General features: G+C 43.3%; 1 protein-coding gene across 1 annotated transcript in view; it reads left to right on the forward strand.

The window, feature by feature from the left end:
* LOC117726100 (synapsin-3-like) overlaps positions 1-27,059 on the forward strand; it is an 87,555-nt gene that overhangs the window by 56,977 nt on the left and 3,519 nt on the right. Inside the window, exons 7-10 of the mRNA XM_034526176.1 lie at positions 18,762-18,824; positions 22,641-22,783; positions 23,874-23,948; positions 25,088-25,190. Coding sequence (XP_034382067.1) covers positions 18,762-18,824; positions 22,641-22,783; positions 23,874-23,948; positions 25,088-25,190 — 384 coding nt within the window. The remainder of the gene's footprint in view (positions 1-18,761; positions 18,825-22,640; positions 22,784-23,873; positions 23,949-25,087; positions 25,191-27,059) is intronic.

Here is a 27,059-nt window from a genome sequence, read left to right on the forward strand (position 1 = left end):
TAAAGTCGTTTAAAAAGGCACCTTTAGCCAAGTTATAATCAGCCAAATGTAAACTATCCAGATGTCCAGTGGAAACAGTGTGGTAGTGCAGTGCAACAGACGATTCAGATACAGTGGCAGCGGTGACAAAAAATCAACACCATAAACAGAAAATCTCTTTATTAATTTATCAATCTGTACAATCACAAAGGCAGAAAATAGGCCACAAACCATTAGAGCCACATACGTAAGTTCCATCAGGAGAGACAAAGGATAATGTTTATTGTTAACAGATGATATGAAATGATGAAGTCTCAGAGTCTTTGGCGCTTGGACTCTGCGGGGAGATTTGTAATTGAGGGCCGACTGCCCCGATCATCAATGAGGTAGACCCCCCCCCCCGTGGAGTCCGGACCTGGTGCTGATGAGCTGATGGAATGATGAGTTGATGAGGCTGATGGATCCGTGGAGACTGGGCGGAGATGGGGAGGTGGAGGGGTGCGTAACAGCAGCATGAAAGAACTGAAGGTAGAGAGACAGTCATATTTAAACGAGACAGCAGCAAGATGATTGGCTAACCATGTCATCATTTCATTGTGCTTATTGGATAGAGGGGATCAGCTGATCTGCGCAGCTGGTGTCTTGATTGACGGCGCCGAACAATGACAGCAAGTAAACAATGAGTGAGCATGTCTGAGAAATGATTGGCAGACATATGAGGAATAAATGGCGGGCTTGAGGGGTAAGGTCTTCCCGAGTGAACTTGCACTATAGCTCCATTTGTGTTTTTGTTGTGTGACCTGTTGGTTAAGTGTTTGGCCATTATTGGAGTCATCTGAGGACTCGCCTGTGGCAAAAGAGGAGTAAAGGAGCTTGAACTCGCGCCGCCATCTGTGTGATCTGGACAGAGAGCAACAAGTTCGACCTCGTCCTCTGCTCTCTGTCAACGGGCCGTCTTTAAAATGTATTCGCAAACTGAAGTAGAGGTTTACGAGGCAGTTTGATGGACAGTGGCTTTAAAATAAAGGCAAACTAAAGTGTGACACTTCATCACAAAATAGTTCTTGTAAAGCAGCAAGTATCAAAAAACTTGATATATGATGTGCAGGAGTGTATGAAGAAGAATTTTCCTTTTAAGAGTGCTCGGTTGAAGAAAGAGCTGCTCACCACGTGTGTGTGTGGGATCAACGTGTCTGGCAGCTGTCCTCACATGGTAGGTCACACCACAGTGAAGCAGACGAGGCCTTCCTCTGTCCCAGCTCAACAACATGGTCACTGTGTTTTGAACGTTGCAGCTTCACCAACTAAATCGTGGGGCACTAATTCGCAAAACTGAGTGCTCCAGTTTAACTTTACTGTCAGAAATGGGACAAGATAAAAACGGAAGAAGAGTCTCCAGAATCTTCTGGTGTTGCGTGTCTCTCACAGCTTGTAACTCTGACTTGGTCCACGCAACAGGACCCTCTGGAAATTATGTCGCAGAACTAGGCCAACATACGGTAAGCATAATGCACAGCAAAGAGTATTTTGTCTGAAAAAGTCCAATTATAGGCATCTTTTGAGGCTGGCCGGACGCCGGGGGAGCAGACAACAGCGTTGTGGACCGGAGGTCTTAAAGGCGTGCGCGGTTTTGGGTTGAGAGAAGAGAACAGAGCGGGTGACTCAGAGGAAATACCTTTCATTCTACTGTCAAGCGGCTAAAGAGACACAGGAAGAGGCGAAACTTGAAAAGATAGCCCCGCCGGGAGCGGCCACCGAGGGAGAGCGTCCAGCCCTGACTCATCCGGCCCTGTTGCACAGCCCACATGCCATTCGAGTTAAGTGGGACAGACAGGACGACCACTGCTCGTCAGCTCTGTGCTGCGAGGAGGACGGCGAGTGGAAGTCGTGTCACAGCAGGAAGAAGGCCGTAATTGGATGTTCCCCTCGTCACAAAGCGTGGTGACCTCAGTTGTCAGGTCGTGAGTAGGATTCAGGATGTTGTGGTTTGGCGATGGATCTTTCTACAACTTCCTGGGTGGCTGATTTCACAGAGAGGAAACACCTTTAATACATTGACCAGAATGCTACTATTAATATCTCACAAGGTGCTTTTCAACGAGCGACGTAACACTGGATACCCTTGGCTTTCATGGTTGCTTTTATCCGAACAATGGGGGATGAGTTGTTGTGACTGGGCTCAAAGTGCAGTATCTGAGAGCTGTCAGTACGCTGAGATATTGGTTGTTTGGTCTTGTCTTCACCCTCCAGCTGGAATAGGAAGTGATATCAAGGCCCGGTGGCGCTTTTACGTTCGCCACACCAGTCCGTCTACTCCACTGAACAGATGCTCCCCGGTTTCCAACCCCGGCGTGGTCTGTCATCTGAAGTGGAGTTAAGACATCAGAGAAGGAAACACAAACATGATCCTGAACCATGATCGCGCTCACAATGGGACTCCCCCTGCAATAAAATGTGATGAACGGTCAGTAATTCCTGCTCAGGCGAGCCAAATGCAACCACAGTGCTCACTGCTCAGACGCAGGGTCCCCTGTTGTGCTCTACTGTACATATTTGGTGTGTGCGCGGTCAGGAAACCCCACAAAATGACTACGTTGTATTACGGCATGAGACACCGAGCCTAACCATAAACACGGGCATATGACAGCATGGAAATAGCTTTGAGGAATTCCTTAAGGTTGAGGGAATGCCTAAACTGGGTCCGGTGCAGAGCACAGTAAAAACTAAATGGTTTTAAGCTTCAGTCGTATGCTGCTTGTATCCGGCAAACTAAGTCATCATAGCAAGTGAACATATCAGAATCAGAATCAGCTTTATTGGCCATGCATGTGTTCACATACATGGAATTTGATCTGTGGTTTTGTTTAATTACACTCAATCATGGGGCTGACATTATAAATCAAAGGTGACAAGTGACATGTAGAAAGGTTTGCGCTCTTTACTCAAAAATAAATCCAAAATGAACAGTCCAGTCATATCGGAAGAAATCGATTACCCAAAAACACAAATCGAAGGGAAGCTATTTATTTCATGTCTTGACCATGCCAGTGTAATAAAGGTGAATGTTTCAGTATAATACATATACACTTGGTAATTTAAGGGACTTGCAGCTGCCCTACTTTAGCAAAGATACTCTATTAAAAACAGTAACACATTACAAGCTCAGCCAATGGCTTGAAATGGAATACACCTCCTGCCTCCTAAGTGGGCGTGGTCATTGCATTACATATTTACACAGCTAACAGACATATGTTGCAGTATGAAAATGAGTTTGCGATGTTCAGAAACGTCAGTTGCGAGTTGCGAGTTCATTTTCTCTGAATATGTCAGAAAATGCTCATTTAGTGGCAGAATGTGGCTCGTGAAAAATGGGTCTTATATGTACTTTGGGGACTATGGCGCAAAAGAACCGATTGAACCCTTTGAAGTTCATGTAAAAGGGTGTGTTCATAGTGACAAACCCACAGAAAATCACCACCTGACTCTGAAGAGGAGCATTTTAGCATCGTTCAGCTCATTGTTTCGGCTTCATGGCTCAACTTAACCGCTTTGATTCACAACCAGCGTTCACACAAACCTATTTCTCATCAGAGCCAGGCATTTGTTTAAAGTGAAAAGGCTGTACTAACTAGTGCCAACTGTCCAGCACACCTCACATCTGACAGACAGAGTTAGCTGGTGAATATAGTGGAGTATTTGCAGCTAGACCCACATAAATCCTTCAGGAGTTGGCTGGAGTTGAATGGCGCGTGAACAGTGGATCTACATGTGTCGAGTGAGTATAAACACAAGTCCAAACCAACATTGCTCTGTGACGTGTGGGCATGTTCCCCAGAATACATGAAAATGAACACTTCACTGTGAATATTGGGTTGTGACGCCACAACGCAGGCTAGCACAAGAAAGCTACTTACTGTCATTGGCAAGCTACCTTTTAGTTTGGAGAAAGTGTCCCACTATACACGTCATTCATACCTCATTGGCAGAAACACCAACGGTTGTTATTTGACACTGTTTGATCGGCAGGCAATCACTGGGAATGAAATATAAGCAGTGATGGGCTCTTGGAAAGAATTAAGACTGAAAGCCAAATGTGTTCCTCAGATAACCACTTAAACTGTTTTGAGACAGGAAAACAAACCGAGGAGTGTTTACCCATATTGCTCCTCTATAAACCAGCGTGTTAGTCCTTCTTAGATGTCAGTGTGCCCTATTAATTTGCCTCGAGTAGAGTTCATTTGGAAGACACAGTAAATCCTACCAGTGTTTCTTCTACTCAGAATACTGTAAAAAGCTGTTTTTTCCCAGAAACCTGAGCAGCGGAGAGAAGGTGTGTGTGTGTGTGTGTGGGAGGATGACAGAGAAAGTTAATTTAGGGAAGCTGGTTTGAGGGAGAACCGGTGAATCACCAGCAGGTCAGAGGTCAAGGGTGTCAACGAGGTCCACAGGGTGCTGACGTCTCACAGTGGGAGGGTGGAGGGATTCAGGCAGATGGTTAAATTTAGAAAATGACACCACGCTGTCGGGAGATCCCTGTTCCGTTGTTTCCTCTGGTCTCAGCATATGTAGCGTTTCATTCCAAAACCATTCAAGGGTTGTGTTATCTACCCGTGATGTCTGCAGGAAGGAGGCAATTAATGAGTTGCTGTCTTAGGAATGAGTCATCTGGCCTTTGCACGAAGAAGAGCTATTATTTTAAGAGTAGTATCATGTCTCTGTGGAAAGTGGAAAAGTGTATGACTTTAAAGAAACACCAAAAGAGTCCTGTGAGACCTGTGAATTATCAATTCATTCAAGCATTAATCAGAAGCCATGGTCTATTCAAGCGCTTCAAAATACATATCAGCGCTATATTATGATTCCAGATATACCACTCTGCTTAATCAGTCTTGTCGCACTGCATTATGGTCTTTCAGAGAGAAATCGGCCTTCATTCCTCTTCGACAATGGATGTTTGATATTTTAAAGCAGCTCTAATACCTTTTATATCAAGAATGGATCAAAAGATCGAGTGTTATGTGAAAAGGTGTATTGCACGTATATTTATCACTCGACAGTTCTGCAGTGTTTTAGTGTCTTTCAGTGTGTCGTTTGGGTTTTAGAGACCGACATGTTTACTGTTTAGGTTCAGTCTCTGCTGGTAGCGCCATTCAGCAAAAAGCAGATAAACAAAGTCGGTGACTAGCTGGTGAACACAGTGGAGCATTTATCAGCTAAAGAGACAGATATTTGGTTGCTGGGTAGCCAAGCAAAGCTAAAGAGAGCGAGTATTGGACTTGCATTCATCAAGTGGCCAGAGACACAACTCTAAATGAACTTAATGTTGCTCTACGTTTACTGGATGTGTAAATAGGAAACAGTTAAGCTAGAGCAACATTATACGGTGATAATATGTCAGTGTTGTGTCAAGTAATGAATTAATGCAGTTTGAAGATTTGGCAACCGACTTGTGACCCTTTTTAAATGAAGCAATGTCCACTTGTGATCCATCATCAGATCTGAGCATAGACGGGGGTTTTATTTTAAAGGTCCTGTGAGGGTTGAAGTTCCTTTTCTTTTTTTCCGTTTTACTAGGAAAACAAAGAACAACTTGGAGAAACAGTACGTTGTGTAACAGAAATATACTGTGTGTTTTTCTTTCTTATCCATTTAATTATCTTGTATCTTGTGACCCAGTAGATTTATCTTGGGACCCTTGGAGGGGTCGCCACTCTCAGGTCGGGGACTACTTCTTTAGATAAGCAAAAGGCGTTTTTGTTGCTAAATACATTGCATCATGTGTCTGCATTTGCTATGTTGCCCCCAAAACAACAACAAAGTACACTACCCTACATAGAGAGATTTCCACACGCCTCACTAATATTTGTTTTGAGCTGTTGTTGGGAGTTTTCTCCATGAAAGCTCTTCTTCTGGACGCCTCAGTGTTTCTGTGGGCCCCGGCTGAGACCAGAGGGTGTGGGCTGAGCTGACTACAGGTCACCATGATTTGCAAGACAAACCACAGCAGGAGGCAAGTCATCCCACATTTGTTTTTACGACTGGAATCCCCCATTAACCAGACGGGGGACTCTACACAAACATTTATGCGCAGCATGGAAACAAAAGTTGCATAAAGCAATTATTTTTGTAGCCGTTTAAGAAATTCATAATGGTGTTTAGATAGCTTACAAAAACAGCGTCTTACTTCAACTTGCAGAGGGGATCTCTTCAACGTTATCTGAGTCATATCCCAAACACTCGGCCCTCTGTTGCTTGTGTTCCTTTTGTTTCTCCTGATTTCATTTAGAAATAGATACCTCTGTTGAACTAATGCAAATGCCCACAACAATCTGTTTGATCTCAAGCACAATTTCTTCTCTGTTAATGTTAATGGTGTCATAAAGTGGATGTATCCTGTCAATATTTCTGGAGCGCAGCCGTTCCCAATGTGAGGTTCCAGACTTCCCGCATGGGGAGTCTTAAGGGGTCCACGTACAGCTGTAGGAAACAAAAAAACACTACTGTACTTTGGTTTTTGTTGTGCTTTTAAAATCGTTGTTGTTTTTTCCTCACTGCAACATCTGCTTAATTGTTGGATAGGCAATGGGTAAAGCAGGAATGTACCATTTAGTGTGAATACCAGCGCCACCTGGCTATTTAAAAATATTTGCATTTACATTACTGCTCATAACTCCTAAATCATGGCGGATAAAATCGGAAATGATTTCCCTGGATTCCGGTTTTCAAGACACACTCAAGTATAGATAAAGATGAATTAACAATGACAAATTTCTAACGGACCTTGTTTTTTTCAAATTCCATGCCGTTCTCCAGTAACTGCCACATTAAGTGTGTGTGTGGCCTTTCTCAGACCCCGTTGAGAGCACGTGGGCACTTATCTACAAACGGCCCTGCACACTGTGATGGCATTTCACCAATTTGATTGCACCGTAGCACCATGATGCACTTAAATGAACACAACTGGGCCTGTTTCCCTTGTAGAGTTTGCACAAGTGGTCGTCACCATTTGCATGGAGAAGTAAATCCAGATGGAGATAACACATTCCAAAACATTTTCTGTGATTGAACCATGTTAAAAGGGTATTACAGCCAGCTCTCTACTGACTTATGATCACTAAGTCATTGCTTTAATGTCGGAGTCGTGTATGACAGAGTACCACCCATTCCCGCTGCTTGCACAGCTGGTTTAAATACGGACTAGGTTTGCCACATCCAGCTGTTCCAAAAACATCTTCCTCCTTGATGTCCCTCCCCTCTCCTCCTACCATGTCTTAATTAAAAACAGTGAGCCCTGGTATGCGCTCTGCAGAAGCCCGCCTTTACTTCCCCTGCTGTCCAAATACTTTGCTGACTGCTCCTGCCACACACTAATTGACTGCGCCTCATCAGCAACAGATTCTTTTGTATGTCCTAAAGTCACTGTCACGTTGTGTGACTTTTGAATGAGTGTGTCAGTATTGTCTGTTTTAAAGAATGCAGCTTTAGTGTTTCCACCTTTTGCACTGGCCTTATGATCGTGCGTTATCATGCAAGTTTTGTAACTACGATTACCAGAATGCTTCAGCTTGTGTTTACATTTCGGCACATTAGCACCATTAAAGTTTGCAGAATTAGCCATTAGCAATCCCTGTTTGCAGTGTACACGTGGATGGGTGCACAACCATCCGTGATTTACTTTGATACTAAAGCTATGATCCTTATGCAAGTTATGAAGGGAAAAATAATGTGTTTTTTTAAGTTATGGATGGAGGATTTATGGGCGTTTATTGGAGATGGGCATTCAGAGATGATGATGATGAGTTATGAGTCCGAGAAGGAGTGCCGTTTTCTGAATTTTCCCAATCAGCTCACGCGGTTTCTTTGGCTCACGTGACATATCTCCCTTCACACAGCCCCCCCATAAGAAACCTACAGTACAGTTATGGTTTGAGCATTTATAATGTATAGCTCTAGAAAGAATGTTTGATTTTAACCCTGGGGTCTATATAACATGGTTTACAAGTGAAATAAACAGAATTAGTTTACTTTTGGACCATTCAAACAGTTTTATTTTCCCACCATGCTTTTGAAAATAACTTAATCAAGGATGTATGCTTTGGCGAGCTGTATTATTCTCGACAATGTTGCATAAAACAATGGCAAACCACTCAGTAAAGCCCAGTTTGATAGTAGTTAAAACAAAACTCCCTCCACGTCTTCAAATCCAGACCTAACATCTGCTGAATGTTGCAATGAGACTGCAGGTTTCATGTGTTTTCTGTCCAGTTTTCTGAGGATTGTGGGACAAGAAGGAAAGACTGCGTTTGTTTTCTTGGAAGCAGTGACAGAAAGGCGACTGAATTGTTGCGCGGCCACTTTCATGCGTGGCAAGAAACTGCCAGACCCTGACCTCTGACCTCCCTGTGTGTGAATATGTATTTGGAGAAAAGGAGAAGAATGAGAAGTACACAGTTTACCTCTATCTGCCTGTTAAGGTACACTTATATCTGTCACGTTGCTCCCAGATGTGGGTTTGGATCCCTGATTGTTTTCAGCAGCATCGCTAAGCTGAAGGGATTGAGTGAATGATTCCATTCAGTCCTTGGATCATGGCACAGGGAATCCAAAATGGCACACAGTCACCTCATTTCTGCTCAGCCTTTTCCGAGACCTAATACTGCAGGAGCCCCTGGAAAATGGGATAGAAACATCACTTTTCCTTTTCGACTGAGAGGAATGTGGCACAGTGTTGATGGGTTTTGCAGGATTGGCTCGCCAGAGGCCCGTCTGTCCTTTTTCTTCTGAAGCAGGAATGTAGGTTAGTGAATTGATTAGTGCTAATAAGGCTCGTCCAGTTCCCTATTACAGCACCACCGCAGAGAAGCCAGACGGAAATAGCTCTGCTTTAGTACAGTCTGGACATGTACTCACTGACTTTCAAACAAATCTCTGTTTATTTAAAAGTGAATGGACTCGAGTAGTGTCTGCGTTCTGTTATTAAATGATATTGGTTAACCGTCTGTAATATTAGCCACTTGTGAGATCACTGAGCTATTACAAGTTACTCTCTTATAAGAGAAATTCTTGTCAGAATAAAACATAAGGGTGGATATATAGGTGTGTGTGTGTGTGTGTCTTGAGCAGCCTTTGGTTAAATGCAGGTTAACGGTCCTCGTGGAGAGCAGAAGTGGGGGAACGCACCGGCCGAAAGTCTTGAACCCACAAGTCTGTACCGAAACAATTTGGTCGTACACATCGTCTTTCAACTTCAACTCTAATCTTGCATCTGAAATTGTCAATCGGAGTGTTAACAATGAGCAGCGCACATAAAAAGAAGTCCTGGCTGCACTGGAACCCCAGAAATATAGCTTTTTTCCTCCAGTGGCTTATCCTTCGTGGAAACCACAAGACCTGCGGGAGGTCAGCATGGGCTGCTTGTGCTTCCTCCGACAGAAGTTGTAGAGAGATTCTGAATGAAACAGAAAAGGGTGACCTGGATGTAACCAGTCCTATACTGTATGTGCAGTATGGACAGGCCACCGTCACTCTATATCTGTAAAGTAAATGAAGGAAAGTAAATACAGTTACTGTTGATGGGAAAACAATGATGGGGTGGCTGTGGGCACAAGAGGTCATCCACCACTCACAAGGCTGGCGGTTGGAACCCCAGCTCCTCGTGTTCATGGGCATGACGCTGAACCACATTGCTTGTGATGGTTGAATGATGATCCTGAGGGATGCTTTGTGATGCGTTGCACCCATATCTGCAGCAGTTGGTTTGATGATCTGACACTGAGTCAACTTGTAATTCATAACATACACTGTACAGATGGTTGTTTATTTCATCTTAATCTGAGTGAATTCCAAACAAACAAATTGTTGCGTTCCATATTCCCATGAACCAAAGACCCTTTCATTAGTGTCGGAAGCATGAAAGTCATGACTGAATTACTACTGTATGGTACTTATTGTACAGTAATTACTGGTTTGAGTTATTCTGCAATAGATAACGCGCAATACTGTACGATGCATTTCTTCTCTCCCAGTCACTCAGCAAGTTGTGATGACGGAGCAGGTGGCTTGACCACCAGAAGACGCCACCAACCATCGCCGTCACTTCTCTATCAACACCTCAGTGTTGTCAGGAAGCATCCGCCCTGGAAACTTCCATCCCCGGGAACAAGTTGTGTTTTCTAGACAGCTGTCTTCCTCGTGGTACAACTCCAGGACAGACTCTAATGGAAGCCAGATGAGCTTACATTCCACAACAATAATTACCATGCCCCATTAAAAGGCCTTTACCCTATACACTCTAACACAACGGGCATCTTCTGTTTGTTGCTGTTTATCGTGGATGTTCGCCCGAAGGAGGGGGGGGGGAGTTACCATGACAACTCGTAAAAAGTCTGTTATGGGGGCGTATCCATGAACCACTGTATGTGTCATGATTGTGTCACTTTTAGTTTGGGAACACGTGTCATTTTGTTTTGAAGGTTTACAGCCTGAGGAATTTTGCCTGCACGTGTTTTGTTCACTTGAGTCATTTCAGTTCATTTTAAATACAGATTAGGATCAACACCTGTCCATCTGTTGTTGTTTCATATGAAACAACACAAAAACACCACGAACAGGACAACCATCAATTGTAATTTAAGGGTATCAAGTTGTTCAATGACATGAGAAATGTGGGAGATGTGTGAAAAGTGAAATCTGAACTTTGAGCATGAATTAGAAAGTTCACAGAAGAGAGTTAACTCAAAGCAATAGTTTTATATTTTGGGGAATGCACTTTCTTTTCTCAGAGTTAAAGACGAAAACGTGGGGAAACAGCTGTCCTGGATTGGTCTGACAGGAAGGAAAACAGCACCTCTGATATCTAGTTTGTACAAGAAGTTTGAAAACGCAACCTTCAGCCAAGAAACAGTCCAGTGCGTCTCTCCCCTTAAAAACCATACATTGTTATGTTTTGTCTTGGTTTTTGTACGGATGAAACAAAAGGGATACAACATGTTAATGAGTGAGGTTTGAAGGTGTTGGTAGGGATATTTTGTTTTACCTTTCACGCTTTGCTTCTAGTCTTTATGCTAAGCTAAGCTAATCGGCTTATGGCTGTAGCCCTAACTTTAACGTACAGACATTTGAATTAAAGTAGCTTTTGCTGAGTCGTATGCAACACGCTGTCATCGCTGAAGCGTCACATAACTCAGCTTGGTCAGTGCGCCTCAGCGTCCGACACAATTAAATACAATTATTGACACTTTGAAATGATACGTTAGTTCCTCCAATCACAACCTACATGATGACAGTAACTGGTACCTGAAGCGGTTATTGGGTTACGCCCCCTTGATTCTCCAGTTGTTTTGATTCTCAACTTCATACTTAGCTTTCCAATCTGTAGCAGTTCAAAGTGAAATGTGTCTGCCACCAATTGACACGACTCAAACATTTTACCTTCGACACTTTCAAAGAGAGCTGAATCCATTTCTGTCAGGTGTACGAACTCAGTCAGTAAGTTAGCCGGGACTTACATGATAAACATTATTGGTCTCTCGAGGTTCATTTAATCCGCTAGCAGGGTTTGATGTGGGCAGGCTGTCTTTGGTCCCAATGTGGTCGGACTCTTGAAAAGGATTCCGGGTCGGGGTACCCTGCTCTTGTCGTCTGCCCAAACCATTGCGCCTCATGTCGTCTCCTTGATGTGGCAGGTTTGAGATGCCATAATAAAAATGAGGAGATCATAAATGCAGGATGGATGCACCATGTGTTTTGTTGGGTAATGTATGTGTGTGTGTGTGTGTGTGTGTGTGTGTGTGTGTGTGTGTGCGTGTGTGCACGCGTGCTTGCGTGCATGTGTGACCTATTTTATTTTGGCGTTGTGTTCAATACTTTACTGGAATTTTACATAATTTGACTGTACTATATGAATTAAATTGGATCTGAAGGGACTAGTGTTGCTGACCAAATGTTAGGCCTGTATTCGACTTTAGAAATACACACAATCGTTTCATGGTTGTCCCTCCCTATTTGTGACAGTGTTATAATTCATAGTTAGTTCGGTCACTCTTCCTACAGGTTGCCTAAAGCAGTTGAAAGTCTAAGTTAGTTTTAAGATGTACTAGTCAATATTTTTTATATTAACAATACACTCCTTGTGAATGCTAATGTTGCAACGTGTCTGCTGGATGTTTGCCGTAACAGTTTTAATTCAATGATAATATTAGTTATTATTAGACGTTGTGGTCATAGGTTGTTCTGCTTTCTCCAAGTAGCCAAAATATCAATTAATTCTGATAATTCTGTTATGAAACTATTTTCCCACAAAGCTGTGTGTCATTATGTCTCAAGAAATATACTATTATCACATGTGAATGCTTTAATGCTGTTGGGATTAGAGTCATTTAAAGCCTCATGCTGCATGTTCCTGCAATGCTTTGTTTTGGCAGTTGAACAACTTAATATATTGTATTTTTAGCTCAATCTACATTATTCAATCAAGATGTGATCACTTTTCAATTCATAACAGCAGAGATTTGAGCTGGAGATGGACCTTTGCGACAGTAGTTAGTTTCTGTCTTGGCAGATAGACTTTGTCCAATTATCATGTAATAGTAAATGTATAGAACTATCAGGACTGATATGATATGATCAAAAGCTCCAGAGCAAAAAGGAACTTTTGTTAATAGTTTAGAGTGGTTCTGAAACCACAGACCTGAAAGCAGTCCTTGGTCCCCTTAGGTTCAACATGTTCACTGTGGGCTCTGCAGACTTCCAGTCTACTATGGGTGAACGTGTTTGGGATTGGAATGTCACACAGAGATGTTTTGGCAGTTAGGGAAGCATGACTTCCCTCAGACACTGACCTGAGCTACAATCCCATACCTCAAGCAAGCTTTGCCTATCGAGAAAGAAGGAGGGGTTGTGTGCGGGGGCGGATGGGCTTCCCTGTATTTCCATCACGTGGCAGGCCTTGTTGCTGACACATTTACTGTAAATGAGGGAAGCCCTTGTGTTACGAAATGAAACCTCGACCGGTGAAATCACCCACCCACCATATAATTAGCTTCTTTAGCATGTGACTTCGTAACGTCTTCACCACACTCGATGGCTTTTACAGATTCCTGCTGGGAACAAAAGGCAGAGTTGACCACGTGCAGCTGGGATGTTTTCTAAACCAAAATGTTCCACATTTGCTCACGCGCGCTGATGGCCGCCAAGGCCCTTTTAAGGATGGAAAATTGTTATGTTGAACAATCTCATGAAGAATATCAATCACAATGAGGACTCTTCCCATAAAGTAGCCTCCCTCATGTCTCGAGGAAAGGCTCCAGCCACAGTTCACAGGATGTTTTCTATCTCTGTTTTCTAGCTAGAATCTCAAACAGACTAAATGCCCTAATCACACTGTCATTTATAAAAGAAGATGACCAAATTAATCACATTGCAAGCAGTGGATTCGCTATCTCAGCTTGTTAGCTGCTTATTTATCGCTGTTTTCTGTTGGAGTATAAACTGCACCACAGGTTTTTAGACGTGGGTCAATGATACAACTACGTCTTCTTAAATAAACTGTGTGAAATTACTGTTTAGAGTGCTGTAGGAATGCCCTCGCTGCAAAGTCCATTGGTTTTTGGTTAGATTTATTATTCATGGTTCAAGAAACCCGCGGGATGCAAACGTACAAAAATACGTCAACCCTGCAGCACTCTATTATCACCTTAGTGACCTTTGTAACCAATCTAACAAACTTGCTATCTGACAGCTAGCAAGTTGGCTAGCTCCGAGAGCTTTTATTCCCGTTCAACGACTCTTTAATGAATGAAATGATGCACGACACTGAGAACAAATTGTCAGTGGGGAGTGAATGGCACAGCTCGGATCAGAATAGAAAGAAGCTTGGAGAACTATTATGGCCAGCATGTTCCTGGCCTGATCGGTTGTTAGCAGTTAGCCTGCTAGATACAGTAGTTTACCAACTACCTCCAAGTAACCCCAATGTCACCAAAAGACTAGAACCACATGTTTCTGAATTATGAATTTAGCCACTTTCTGAAGTGACCAGGCTTATAAAACCACCCAAATGCAGACGCTGGAGCAGCCTGAATGACTCATACGGTGTCAACATGTCAGGCATTACTTTAAGTTTATGGCTTACATCTCACCAACATAAATGTTCTCGGACTGAGACAATCTTGTGTTTATGTTCCTCGAGTCCATCAGAAAACTACAGTGAGCGCATGTCTCCATCTGACGCTCCGGTTTCATCGGGAGCAGAGGATGTGGTCGTCTCTCCCCAACATGTACAGCGCCTGCCGTCATTGCCAGGCTGATGGGAATGGCTGGAAGGAGCGTGTCCAGACAGAGTGGGTGGCTTTCAGCGCCTTCCACCCAAAACACTGAAGCGTTGTGCTCCTGCTGCGCTCTTCTCAGACACTCGCTAAAACCTCAGGCGACCTATCGTTCGTCATGTGACGCACACATATAACCGCGGTAGAAGTGTTGAACTTCTGACTGACCTCACATAGCTTACTTTGTAAAGCAAATAGATTGCAATCTCGTTTTGTTGCAAGCAATTAAACCAACTTAATTTCTACTAATTATAAGCCTTCAGACAAACTCTACTTTTGTGTCACATTCGCAGTAGAAGCTGTGTTAAGTCTCTTTTTTATATATATGTTTTTCATCTGTCTCTTGTGAGTCCACAATCTTTATGGTGGTGGTAAACTCTTACTGTGTTGCTTTCATAGTTAGTTGCAGACCTTTTACAGTCAACCCCTGGTGCTGCTCTGCCAGGCCTATAGCGATCTTCTTGCTTGTGTTAGGGACCTTTTGACAACAATCTGTTCATCAGTGAAAAACATGGTCACTTTGACTGAAGCCGGATTGTGCTGGTCTATAATATCTCTTGTCCTGCTTTTATATAAAAGTACTATGAGTTCTACACTGTTGGGCCAAAATAGCTGTAAACCCTCTCAAACACCATGGTCAAATTAGGCAGGTGGGCCCTCTTAAGCCCCGGTTACTCACAATCTAGACAGCTTTTCTATTATGTAATACTACCTGACCACGGATCTGCTCTCTGGTCATTGAAATAAACACAATTGTGTACATGAAGCTTATAGAAATATAACTGAAGTAGTAAAGGTCTTTAAAGTAGTTTTTAAACAATTAGCTTTTTGGTGCATGTTCCCAAACAAATGCACAAAACAAGGTCACTCAAATTGAACCTGTCGCTTTTCAAGGGCCCTGGAGATCTGGGGTCGTGGGGCCGTTTCCCACTTCCCATGGTTGGTAGTCCAGTCGTGTCAAAACACCCTGAAAACTGACAACAATTTTAAGTCGTAATCTTCAAAGGTCCAGTGTGAAGGATTTGGCGACATCCAGCGGGGAGTTTGCGGATTGCAAACGACCTGAAACTTCACCCGTGTGCCAACAATATCAACAGTATTGTAACTTTGGCACACACAAATGAAACATTAAAAAAAGTTCTATATTCTCCCATTTTGCATTCCCTGCATGTTATTAAACGCCTCTTACTGACACTAAACTCAAAACTCATTTTCACCGTGGGCCACATCAGCATCATCGTTGCCCTCAAAAGGCCGGTTGTAACTGTAACACTGTATGAACTCCTTAACTCCTTAACATATTGTTAAATAACTGTCTTTTTATTTGACTATTGTTGTCACACCTGTATGTCAAGTTGGGTTTTTGTCTTGTCTCCATGTTTGTTTTGTGACTTCCTGTTTTATTTTGGAAATGAACTCTCCTCTCGTTTCAGGTTCCTTACCCTTCCTCATGTGTCACCAGTCTGATTGTCTTCCCTGATTCCTGATTGTGTCCACCTGTTTCCCCACTGCCCTCATGTGTACTTATAGTCGGCGTCTCCCTTTGTCCTGTGCCAGTGTGTCTGATCCTTTCGCCCTGCACACACACGCCTTATGTCATGGTCAAGTCCAGGTCTTGGTTTTGTCTAGGCCGAACAATTGTTTATTTAAGTGTACAAATATTGTACATGCAGTTATATAAATCTAAAAATATATATAATTGATATTATTCTAACATAAATCCATTTAATGTAAGGGTTAAGAAACCCACATTACTCTATTAAACAAAATAACAAAGATCAATGATTTGTCACAGTTTAGAAGGACATAACTGGTACAATAAATACCAGATGTGGTCTGGGGCTCACCTGCTCACATACCTTTATGTGGTCTGGGGCTCACCTGCTCACATACCTTTATGTGGTCTGGGGCTCACCTGCTCACATACCTGTATGTGGTCTGGGGCTCACCTGCTCACATACCTTTATGTGGTCTGGAGCTCACCTGCTCACATACCTGTATGTGGTCTGGGGCTAACCTGCTCACATACCTTTATGTGGTCTGGGGCTCACCTGTTCACATACCTTTATGTGGTCTGGGGCTCACCTGCTCACATACCTTTATGTGGTCTGGGGCTAACCTGCTCACATACCTTTGCATACGATTGGAGTATGCCTTTTAATTCTTGGACAATTTTATGATTGTCCTGGAAGCTAAATTTAGCGTACATTGCTCCGTGTTTGGTGTCAAGATGCCAACGTTAATTGTATTCCTTCATCACCAACACCGCATCATAACACAGAAGACTTAACGGTTTGTCTCCTTGAAGCACACCCATGTATTCATGTTCCCATCTTCTTTAATTTGCCATCCATCTGCATCAATCTCTCTCTTCTTGGACATTTGGGGACTTTTTCCAACTTAATCACTTGTTTTTAGTTAAACGCCGATATGGAACCACCGGTTTCTCGCGGTAGGATGCCGTTCATTCGCGGGTCACACAATCGACATGCATTGTGGGAGATGTAGTCTATGGTCATTGTACACTGTAAATCAGCATAGACTTTAATTTTAAGACAATCTTATGCCTTTTAAGCCGTCTTGGGCCACATGACGTGGCGGGCCGAAATCAGAACTTATGCACTACAGCATTTGAAAGTGGATTACAAAGTGGACGCCTTGATACAGTCTCACCTCCCCTTCTGCATTCAGGCACTTGTGAAGCGATAATGGAGACAATTAAGAGTGCACTTTATCTTGTCAGCGTGTCGGCCAGGCCTGTGCTGTCAAAACCTGTCAACGGAATGGCCGCTCACGCCCTCAAGTCTGTTCAGGGCTCTGCGTAAAACAAGCTGACAACAACTTTAGGATGTACAGTCCTGTCAACCGTCAGGGAGGGTTTGGATGAAGTGATAGCAGCTGTTCAGGCGTTCCCTTCCTCCTCCCAGGTCGGGGCTCACAGTATATCTCCATGCATGAATTGGCCTCGTGCCTCGGGTCTGAACTTCATCTCCTGCTATGTTTATTTTATTGAGGGCTTCACCTTGAGGTGCCATGCAGAGATTACATCTCTAGACTTTGTGTAAACTTTGGGATTCTTACATCGACATGCCTTTGTGAGAATGCACGAGAGCATTCTGAATTGTGCTTTTTATTTATTTTTTGACAGTATACCTGAAAGCCACACTGAAGGCGCAAACCTCCGATGCAAATTATTCGACCGCTGTCTAGAGAAGTGTTTGTACAGTGTTTCTATTTCATCGTCAATAAATGATCACAATAGTGCTGTTCGTTCTTCATCATACATGCTACATGACCAAAGAGCCCCTTAGATAGCCTGACATTGCTGCCCAAGAGCTATCGCAAGCATGAGTGGGGAAAGTGCTTTTGAAGCTGGAAAAGTCCCTCCTAAATCACATCCCATTTACAATCATATCAGTGGATGTATCAAAGGGCGTTTAAACCACAGGGAGGTTTGAAGTAATCTGTTGATGTTCCATCCACTTTAAGTCTACAAACTATGAGAAATGGCATGTTTGCGGCCTGCCGGGTTCATCCAAACCCATCCCAATGAGCTGTGGTCCTCCACCCAGCTTCCCAGAACCTCGCTCTTTTGTGTAATAAACCAACATTCTTCTGACTCCACCTCATGCCTCCTAAACTGAGCAGCTACAAGTTCAGCGAGATGGCATGAGAGCCAGTGTTTCTTTACAAGGCCACGGTTGTGGACACTTCATGTATACATCCGAATCAGTTGCGAAGGAAATAGTTTTCCAATTTTGGGTTGTCTCTCAATGTGGTGTTTACCACACCTCTGTCTTATTGTATATTTAGAACACCAAGTACAGTTCTGAATGTTCCTACTTAGTGTGGCAGCCATTTCCAAACAATTGATACCAACAATCCCTGAGCTTCCAAGCTTTAAAAGGCAGGTTCTAATCTTAAAGTCAAAGCATTTTTTTATTCATATTTAATGTGTAATGTGAAAGGTCTTATTTGTGCTGACCCACAGATATGTATCACCCAACTCTGCAGTTTCTCTTCCAGCTCATTGTTTTTCTAACTGCCCACCACCAAACGCCTACCAAGCCAAAAGTTTGCCTTTGGTAGATCAATTTAGCAGATAAAGAGACATATTTCATATAGTCAGGTCTTTATGCAGAAAGAAACGAGCTGAAAGAAGAATAAATATTGGACTTATCAGGAGGCTTACATGAATGCAATTTAGCTCTGTGTTTACAGCTTGTTCTCCACTATCCTCAAGTGTATAAGTTAAAGCATGTTTAAGAGGACTTCATTTGAAGAAGTGTATTCAAAAACTGACCTACGATCTGTTTGTGGCTCGGGAATTGTCGTCTTTTCTACTCTGTGGAGAAGAGAGCTATTCAGACAGCAAATGCAAAGTCCTCCACACAAACCCAGCTCTGATAAGGCAAAGGTTATCACACTCAGCTAATAATCTGATGTTCTTGTCCGCAGGTTACAACCCCCTCCTACCCTGTGGTGGTCAAGATGGGGCACGCTCACGCAGGCATGGGGAAGGTGAGTTTCTTTTCTTGACATATACAAAAACACTCACACTCATTCATTTGTTCTTTTATCTCCGTCAGAACCCAAAGTTCAAATCCCAGACTTCAAAATGAATCTAAAACCTCCACCGTAGCTGTAATGCTTAATGTTCAAGTAGTTTCATATATAGCAGTGATAGTGGTATCAATCTGCTCAAAATGTCTAGCTATTCTTTCAGCCAAAAATACTCTTTAAAAACCCAAACTCCCCACTTGCAACAATCAACTTTTGCAGACGAGCGTCACACGTTGAGATTGCCACGTTTATCCACCCAGATTACAAGCTCACACTCAGATTTGTCTAGATTCCAGTCGTGCAAATCAAACGTGTGATTTTATCGCGACGGCTTTGATTGGTCTGCGGTTCAAAGAGCAGGCAGGAGATAGGAAACCTGAACCCGTTTGTTCTGGATCTCACAGACCAGTGATCTTCAAAATCGGTCATGATGGCCCAATCCCAGTTATAATCGGGGCTGTAGAGCTGGTTTACTATCACTGACTGGATATCTGATAGTTACAAAGGCAGAAGGGCACACAGACAGACACACGGCTGATAAGGTCTGAGTCCAAGCCGCCGGTGGTTTTACTTTTGATGTTCTCTGACACGACTAACAATTCCAGAAGATCTAACAGGATTGCTTGAAATAACTGTAGAATGACGTCTGTCATCTCCATGGTTGATTACATAGTTAGCAATGAGCGTTGAGGAGCGATTGTTTCCAAATAGAGTAAAGCTTTTGATACAGCAATAACAAAGTTCACACGCGTATTCTCCACAATACAAATATATATATATCTCTCTCTCTCTCTCTCTCTCTCTCCAGTTATTTGGATTCACAGCAAGAGACACTTCATGTATGTCTTTTCCCCCTCGTCTGTCTGGTTGGGCTTGGTTTCCTGTTCAAGGGCCAGACATGCTATAGAATTTCCCATAAGGCTCGAGGGGGAGTTGGCAGGCCCTTGTTGGGCAGGACCTCGTTTAACCCCTCAGACCTCACAGAGCTCTGAGAGCGGACAGGAACGTGTGGGATTTAGGTCATTGCTGTTTTTATACGTTTGCTTTTGACAGACACTTGTAATTGTTTTGGAAGTGGATAAGAAGAAGAAAAAAAATTTGCATTTCTAGCTCTAGTAACACATATACTTCCCCTATATAATATCATTTAAAGGTGCTACATGTAGTCTAAATCATTATTGCATTGATCATCTAACTTTAATGTAAATTTCCCTCTAAATTTGTTCTAAATAGTAAGTTGAGCTAAGAAGCAATAAAACACACCCTCACTCAATTTGATACATTCAAGGCTTTTCTTTTCTTTTTTAACTGCTCCAGCCTCACACGGTCTGGTATGACCAGTACTTTATGAGTCTAATGTTAACTTTAAATAGAGATTGTTTTATAGGTGCTATTATGAGTCACAATAACCTGATTACTATTCTCTACCTCACCGGAGGACATGTTTGTTGTTTCGTGCCTGTGGTTTTATTTAACTCGCCTAATGGTGACGTGTTTAGTCAACTCACTCAGGAAACAATGCGTCTCTGTTGATAATGAAAGTATGTTGCCTTTTCTCATCCTACGGCTGCCATTAGCAACGCAGCGGGACCCAATCGCAGTAAAGGGTGTAAATGCAAATTTTGATTGTCTATACATATTAAACGTTGCTCCTCATTTTTCATATGACAAACATATTGACATACCAGTAGCAGAGTGAAGCTTTTTACCCAGTTTCCCCATTACGTAGCTTCAAACCAGTCAGGCTCTGTAAGTCCTGGACACTGACCAGTATGACATGGCTTTTTCCACCAGGCGCTGTCCTTCATCTCCATGCCAGTGGTCCACCTTCTCTGGCCTTCCTTTCCACATTCTGCTCGCATCATTTCGGTGTGTTTGGTTCGGCTGGAATTGAGTAATTTTGCCCAGAGCTGTCAGGTTCTACCTGTGGAGTCATGTTGTGAACTGTGAGTCACTTCCATTGGCTGCGTTTCAACTTCTGCCACTTTACTGTGAACGGACACGGTGCCGTGCTCAGCCTCCACAACTTTGTCGTGCATACTTTGTCATTTATGAGCTAATATGACAATCGATTAACAATGATGCAGCTAGATTAAAATAAAAAAACAAATGAAGCCTCTGGACAGTCTGAGTGACCTTATCAAAGTATAAATCTCAGTCCAACGTTAACGCAACACTATGTTTTGTAAAAGAATAAAAGACACTTTCTTCTTCTAACAGGTGATACATTGAATTCCATACGCTTAAAACTCCTCGGTCTGGCACGACCACAAGCTAATGTTGGCTTGCACGTAACCCACAGTGCTAACTTTGTCATTCTATTGCTCTTCTTTTGTGCAGAAAGGTTATGACATCAGCATCTAAAGTATGCTAACATGAGCCCAAATAAGATGCTGGCTATGCCAGACCTAGAAACACTGCAGCAGAAAAACATCTCAGTGTACTGAGAGAACTCAGGTGGGGATTATTTCCTACCAATTAGGCTCAGTTCATATTCACGTGATATGTCGGCTTAGCTCAGTCAGACTGTGAATGATGGAGAGGCTCGCTGGGGTGTGTACCATGTCACTGCTGGACTCTTGGCTTCAGCTCTAAGAGAACCCGTTCTTACAGTAGATTTATAGTGTGTAGTGTGTACATATATATTACATAAACATATATTATGAATTAAACATTTCTGCTCTCTGAGCTCATTTGAGAGACTAATGGATTTAGTTGTGCTAGAACAGCTTTTTATGTGGGTTCCAACCGTTTTCTTTTCTATCACCCATCAAAGTGACAACACATTTATTGCATCGCATGAACCATCAAAGCTGCCGGCTCTTCTTTTCAACATTTACACCTACTTTTGTTGTTTTGGTACCATTGGCGCGCTTGCTTTAATGGTTTCCCCACCGTCGGCTCTCTGGTTCATTATTTGGTGAGGGTAGCACCACTTTTAACAGCTCTTTGGGATTTCTTTGTTCCGCCCAGACAATTTGTATTTCTTGTTTGTATGTGAATGTTTATACATTTTAAAGACTCGTAAGCGCAGCATCATAATGTTTTCATGGGACCTCACAAATCGTCACAAGTGTCTTAATCTTCATTTGTTCTCTGCAGTCGATGCTCCATGTTGATCAGTATGACATTTTGTGGCGCAACTGTCTTTGATGTTGATCTAACAGTGAGATGGTACTTTGACTGTTTGAAACCTGGCTGCTACCAGAGAAACCACAGAAGAAGCTCTGGACTGAATCATTTTGCATCTTCGACACCGAGTTGTGACAGTTTGCCAAGTATTGAAAGGGATGAATGAGTTTGTCCTCTAAGATCCCCCGTCTCCCATGACCTGATGGAATACACCTCGTAAATCCGCGTGTCAGGGTGGTCAAAGAAAAGGTGGTCACCACCTACGGACACGTCATCATCCACACATACTCCAAAGAAGAAGACTTCAGATTAAGGCCAATGAGAGCTCCTATATACAAGATAGTGTTGATAAGAAATACACGAGGATCCTGGAGACAACCACTGAGAGGCAACTAGTTTCTTGTTACCCAATTATACAAAAGTTACAGTGATGTAGGAGCCGTGTTTTGTGTTTTGCTTGGTTGCCATAACGTTGATTCCTCTCAGTCTGGGTGTTCAGTGTTCAGTTTAATCACTTGATGGGAGTGAGGTGACGTAGTTCAAAGCAATCTTTTCCATCCAGGGACCCTTCATTATCCCACGGCTTTATATCACGCCTCTTTCTAATTAGCCTCTCACTAACAAGTGGTGTTTCTTCCGCAGATCAAAGTGGAAAACCAACAGGACTTCCAGGACATCACCAGCGTGGTGGCTCTGGCCGGGACCTACGCCACCACCGAGCCCTACGTACTGTCCAAGTACGATATCCGCATCCAGAAGATCGGCAGCAACTACAAGGCGTACATGTAAGACGTTTCACACCACCAGCATCGTACAGAGCCAAAGTACCCTTAACCTGACTCACTTTGTTTAAGTGTATTTGACAGCCATGAGGTTTCATAACTTCCTCCTAGAATATGTCAGTACGGTAAAGTAGTTTGTAGTAAAGCAGGTGGTTCAACATGTAGCCACGGCTGATACATAACATACATAAAACAACTTGTACAACCTGTCCCCCATGTCTGTGAAGTTGGATCCACATTGGCATACCAAGGCAGGGTAAGTTAGATTATACTGTGATTAAGGAGTAAAACCTCACATTCCTTATAGTGTGCAGAAGCAGAAAAAATGATATGAGCCAGTCGCCGCATGGATCTTGATGCTCGTCTATTCTTGGTGTTACGGTACGGGTGCTTTGAGCAGCCAAAAAGGGTGATGATATAATAAGTAAAAAAATACACATTATGTTATCCATTACACATCACATCCAGTCATAATGAAAATTGAAGTTACTGTACAGTTGTTTTATTTATTTTAAAAAGTTAAAATGTGATTGAATAATCATCGTTGACCAACTTTGTAAGTTAGTCTTGTTCATGATGACCTTGATTATGTCTACGTCAAGATTTCATCTGATTTTATTGAAGACTTTTGAAAGATTTCAAGGGAACACTAAGCTTATGGAAGAAACTTCTCCTGGCTTGGTGTGCCATAGTGGATCTAACTTCGTACAGCAGAAGAGCACTTCATCCCTGTTTAGTTGTTCTCCATTCTGAGATGTCTCGTGGTCCCATTCCTCCCTTCAAAAAAACCACACACCCATTTAGAAGCAAGAGCCCTTGTTCTGTAAGTTTAACCGAGCGTATTGCAACACAAAATGTGAGTCGACAATTACTTGACCAAAAACAGAGGAACAGAGTGGCCACGCCTTATCTCATCTGGGTTTCCCCCCGGCCTCGCCATGAAACCACGTCTTTAAATGGCCCCGACACAAACATAATGTAGGTGTGGACGGCGATCACCATCGCTGATATCTTCTCCCATGAGGTTTTCTCTCCAGCGTCCAAGTCGTGGTGCAGGCCGATTCATTTCTCAGTGGTGTTCTTTGATTTGCAGGAGAACGTCCATCTCTGGGAACTGGAAGGCAAACACAGGCTCTGCCATGTTGGAACAGATCGCAATGACCGACAGGTGAGCTGACTCAGAGACACGCTGGCCAGACGACGACTTGTGTGTCTTTTTATACCTTTTGAAGACGACTCGTTTTTTTAAATCTCCCGTCTATCACTTCCACATACCTACGCAGCTTTAATGTTTCTATGTACAGATACTGACAATGCAACGGCCGTAATAACCCTGAAGTTAGATCTATTTCTTATATCATTATTGGTATAATCGTTATGTTTGGGGTTCTCCGTCCGTCCATCCATCTGTACGTACGCCGTGATCCCAGGAACACCTGGGGGGAATTTCTGCAAACTTGGTACCTGGACTGAAATGAACAGATTTTTATGGTCAAAGGTTAAAGGTCAAGGTTCCTGTGACCTCACGGCTCTCCGATCCCTGTGAATGTCATATCTCGGGTGCATATCTTGAGGTTAATCTCCTCAAATTCACAGTCAAACTCAAGACAAACTTCAAGTTTTCATTTGTTCGAGAGGGACAATGTACATTAATGAACACGTAATTAATTAAATTAAAATGTAAATGCACCCAATTACAGCCGCAAGGCTGATTTCCATTGCCTGTCCCCCTGATTAGAGTCTGGAGGTTAAAGGTCACTGTGACCTCACAAAACACGTGAGGTATTGATACTAATTAGGACGATTTCACGCGGTTAGGATAAAATGATGAAGTCATGACATTTTGGACAGACATGGAAGTTAACTTAGACTTGACTCCTTGGCAGAGGCCTACAACCGTGAGGCGATAATTCTACATTTAAATAATTGTAGTTACAGTTTATTTATTTAACTATAACCTCTGAGTAGTCCAACCCGCCCTCCATTATGCCTCCAGAGATTATTCGGTCTTCAATTATAGGTTAAAAACATATTGGTGCTGAGGTGGTTCAGGCATCTAATCAGGATGCCTCCTGGGCATCTGGAGGTTATCCGGGCACGTCCAACTCGTAGGAAGCCCCGGGGAAAACCCAGAACACGCTGGATTGATTTTATCTCCCAGCTGGCCTGGGAACGCTTCGGGATCCCCCAGAATGAGCTGGAAAATGTTTTGGGTGACAGGGAAGCCTGGGTCAGCCTGCTCCAACCGCGACCCGACCCCGGATAAGCGTCCGATAATGGATGGATATTGGTGTTACTGTGTTCCAGATATCGGCTGTGGGTGGACTCCTGCGCGGAGATGTTTGGTGGCCTCGACATCTGTGCGGTCAAGGCCGTCCACGGAAAAGACGGCAACGACTATATCATCGAGGTCAGTTTGTCTTCACAATAACCCCAAACTTTAGTCTGAGTTTGCAGGGTGGAGAAATAGAGAAAAGAAAAAGAGACTTGCTATTAAAAGTACCTAATATTTTGGAACACTGAAATCTTTCTTGCAATATGTAATTTGAAATGCACCTGTTCTGATAAAACCCCGGTTCAGTCTCCTTCCCAGCTGATAATCTTTCAAGTCAACAGGGAAGGGTGTCGTCAGATTTGATGGCACATGATCGCCCGAGCCTTGAAAGGATGATTAGTCCGGAGACTAAACACGGCCAGGAGAATGAAAACATCGGGAGTCTGCGGTTGACTCACTGCGCCTACCGACGCAGCCGGTTTATTTTAGGTCCGCCGGCAAAGTTTCCCGTTCCTCCAGTTTGTACACAAATAAAGTGTCTGTTGCCTGACCTGACACAACCGGTCTGATGGAGGTTTTCCTTCGTTCAAATTAGTCGTTTCATTGCCCCAACGGGACGAGCATGGCGGTAGCGCTGCCTGGGACGGAGATCGCTTCCCACTCGGGCGTCCAATGCTGTGAATGCATTCAAGGGTCCGTAACATCACAATCAGAGACTAGAGGCACGACTTGTTTTCTCTCAAAAGGAATTGCATCTCAGTCTGCTATCAGTAGCATGTTGCTGCCAGATTCTCTACTGGCACATTAAAAAAACTGTTAATGAATCATAGCATTGCCTTCAAAGGTCCTTTTAGAATCATACCCAGGAGAGAAGAGAAATAGTTCTTTAATCAGTTTTGTTTTTCCATCGTGGCCTCCTGTGTCTTCAAATCTGAGGAAACAGGCCGATTGGGGACCCCTGATGTGCCCATATTTAGCTTGCGACCATGACATTGCACTTCTCTCTATCTACACGCTGGGTGAGGTCAGCAGTGAGAAAATAAGTCTCTTTTTTTAAACTCAATCGCAGGAAATATCTTTCAGCTCCCCAGAGATGCGTGCTCTTATAGCCGGACTGCGAGGACAGAGAAACTGGTGACACAGTCGATTAACAATGTTCTCTCTGACGCGCAACACTTCCTCCTCTTCCTCCTCTTCTTCCTCCTCCTCCTCCTCGTCCTCCTCCTCGTCCTCGCTCTCGCTCTCTCCCTCTAACCCTTCAGCACGATGGAATTTAATTAACCGCGACAGGGAAGAGCTTGCCGGTGCATCACAGTGGGAATCTGTTTTTTGTCCCAGACAAAGACATCAGCCATGAAACCTCTCCCTAATGAAAAGTAATGAGCTGCTCAGACGCACTTCATTAACAGTTTGCCGCAGCCGGTATTAACATGGAGAAACCTCCGGCTTTGTGTCCATTCACTGAAAACGTGCACAGGCAATGGAGGCGACATGGTATCCCACAACAGCGTGACGCAGTGTCAATATGACAATAGAGAACGGACATGACACAATAATAATGGGACACATAGCGTCAGACTACCTGCTAACTAAAGTTCCTTCCCATCATGCTCAGCTGTGTTTTGTGCGGATTGGCAAAAGTTAGCATGCAGCTAACAAACTGAACATTGGAGACATGTTAGCATGGTCAGCGTGAGCATGTTAGCATGCTAACTTCACACAATGCTAACTTCACAGAACTACGTTACATTAGAGCACAGCCATGGCGTGCATTCTTTGGCACATGATATTAACATAGAGTGACAATTTGGAAAGAGCACGGGGCCTTTTTAAAGCCACGACTTCGCATGACACATTGATTGAGACGGCACGCAAATGACACGATTTGACTCAAAACCACGACGAGCTCTTGCTTTACAGAATGACACCGCATAACATGACGATCGTGACTCAGTGACATGAATGATGCAGACAGAGATAGAGAGGAGATACCGTAAATGGAGT

This window comes from Cyclopterus lumpus, chromosome 23 (genome assembly GCF_009769545.1).
Source record: "Cyclopterus lumpus isolate fCycLum1 chromosome 23, fCycLum1.pri, whole genome shotgun sequence".
Lineage (NCBI taxonomy): Eukaryota > Metazoa > Chordata > Actinopteri > Perciformes > Cyclopteridae > Cyclopterus > Cyclopterus lumpus.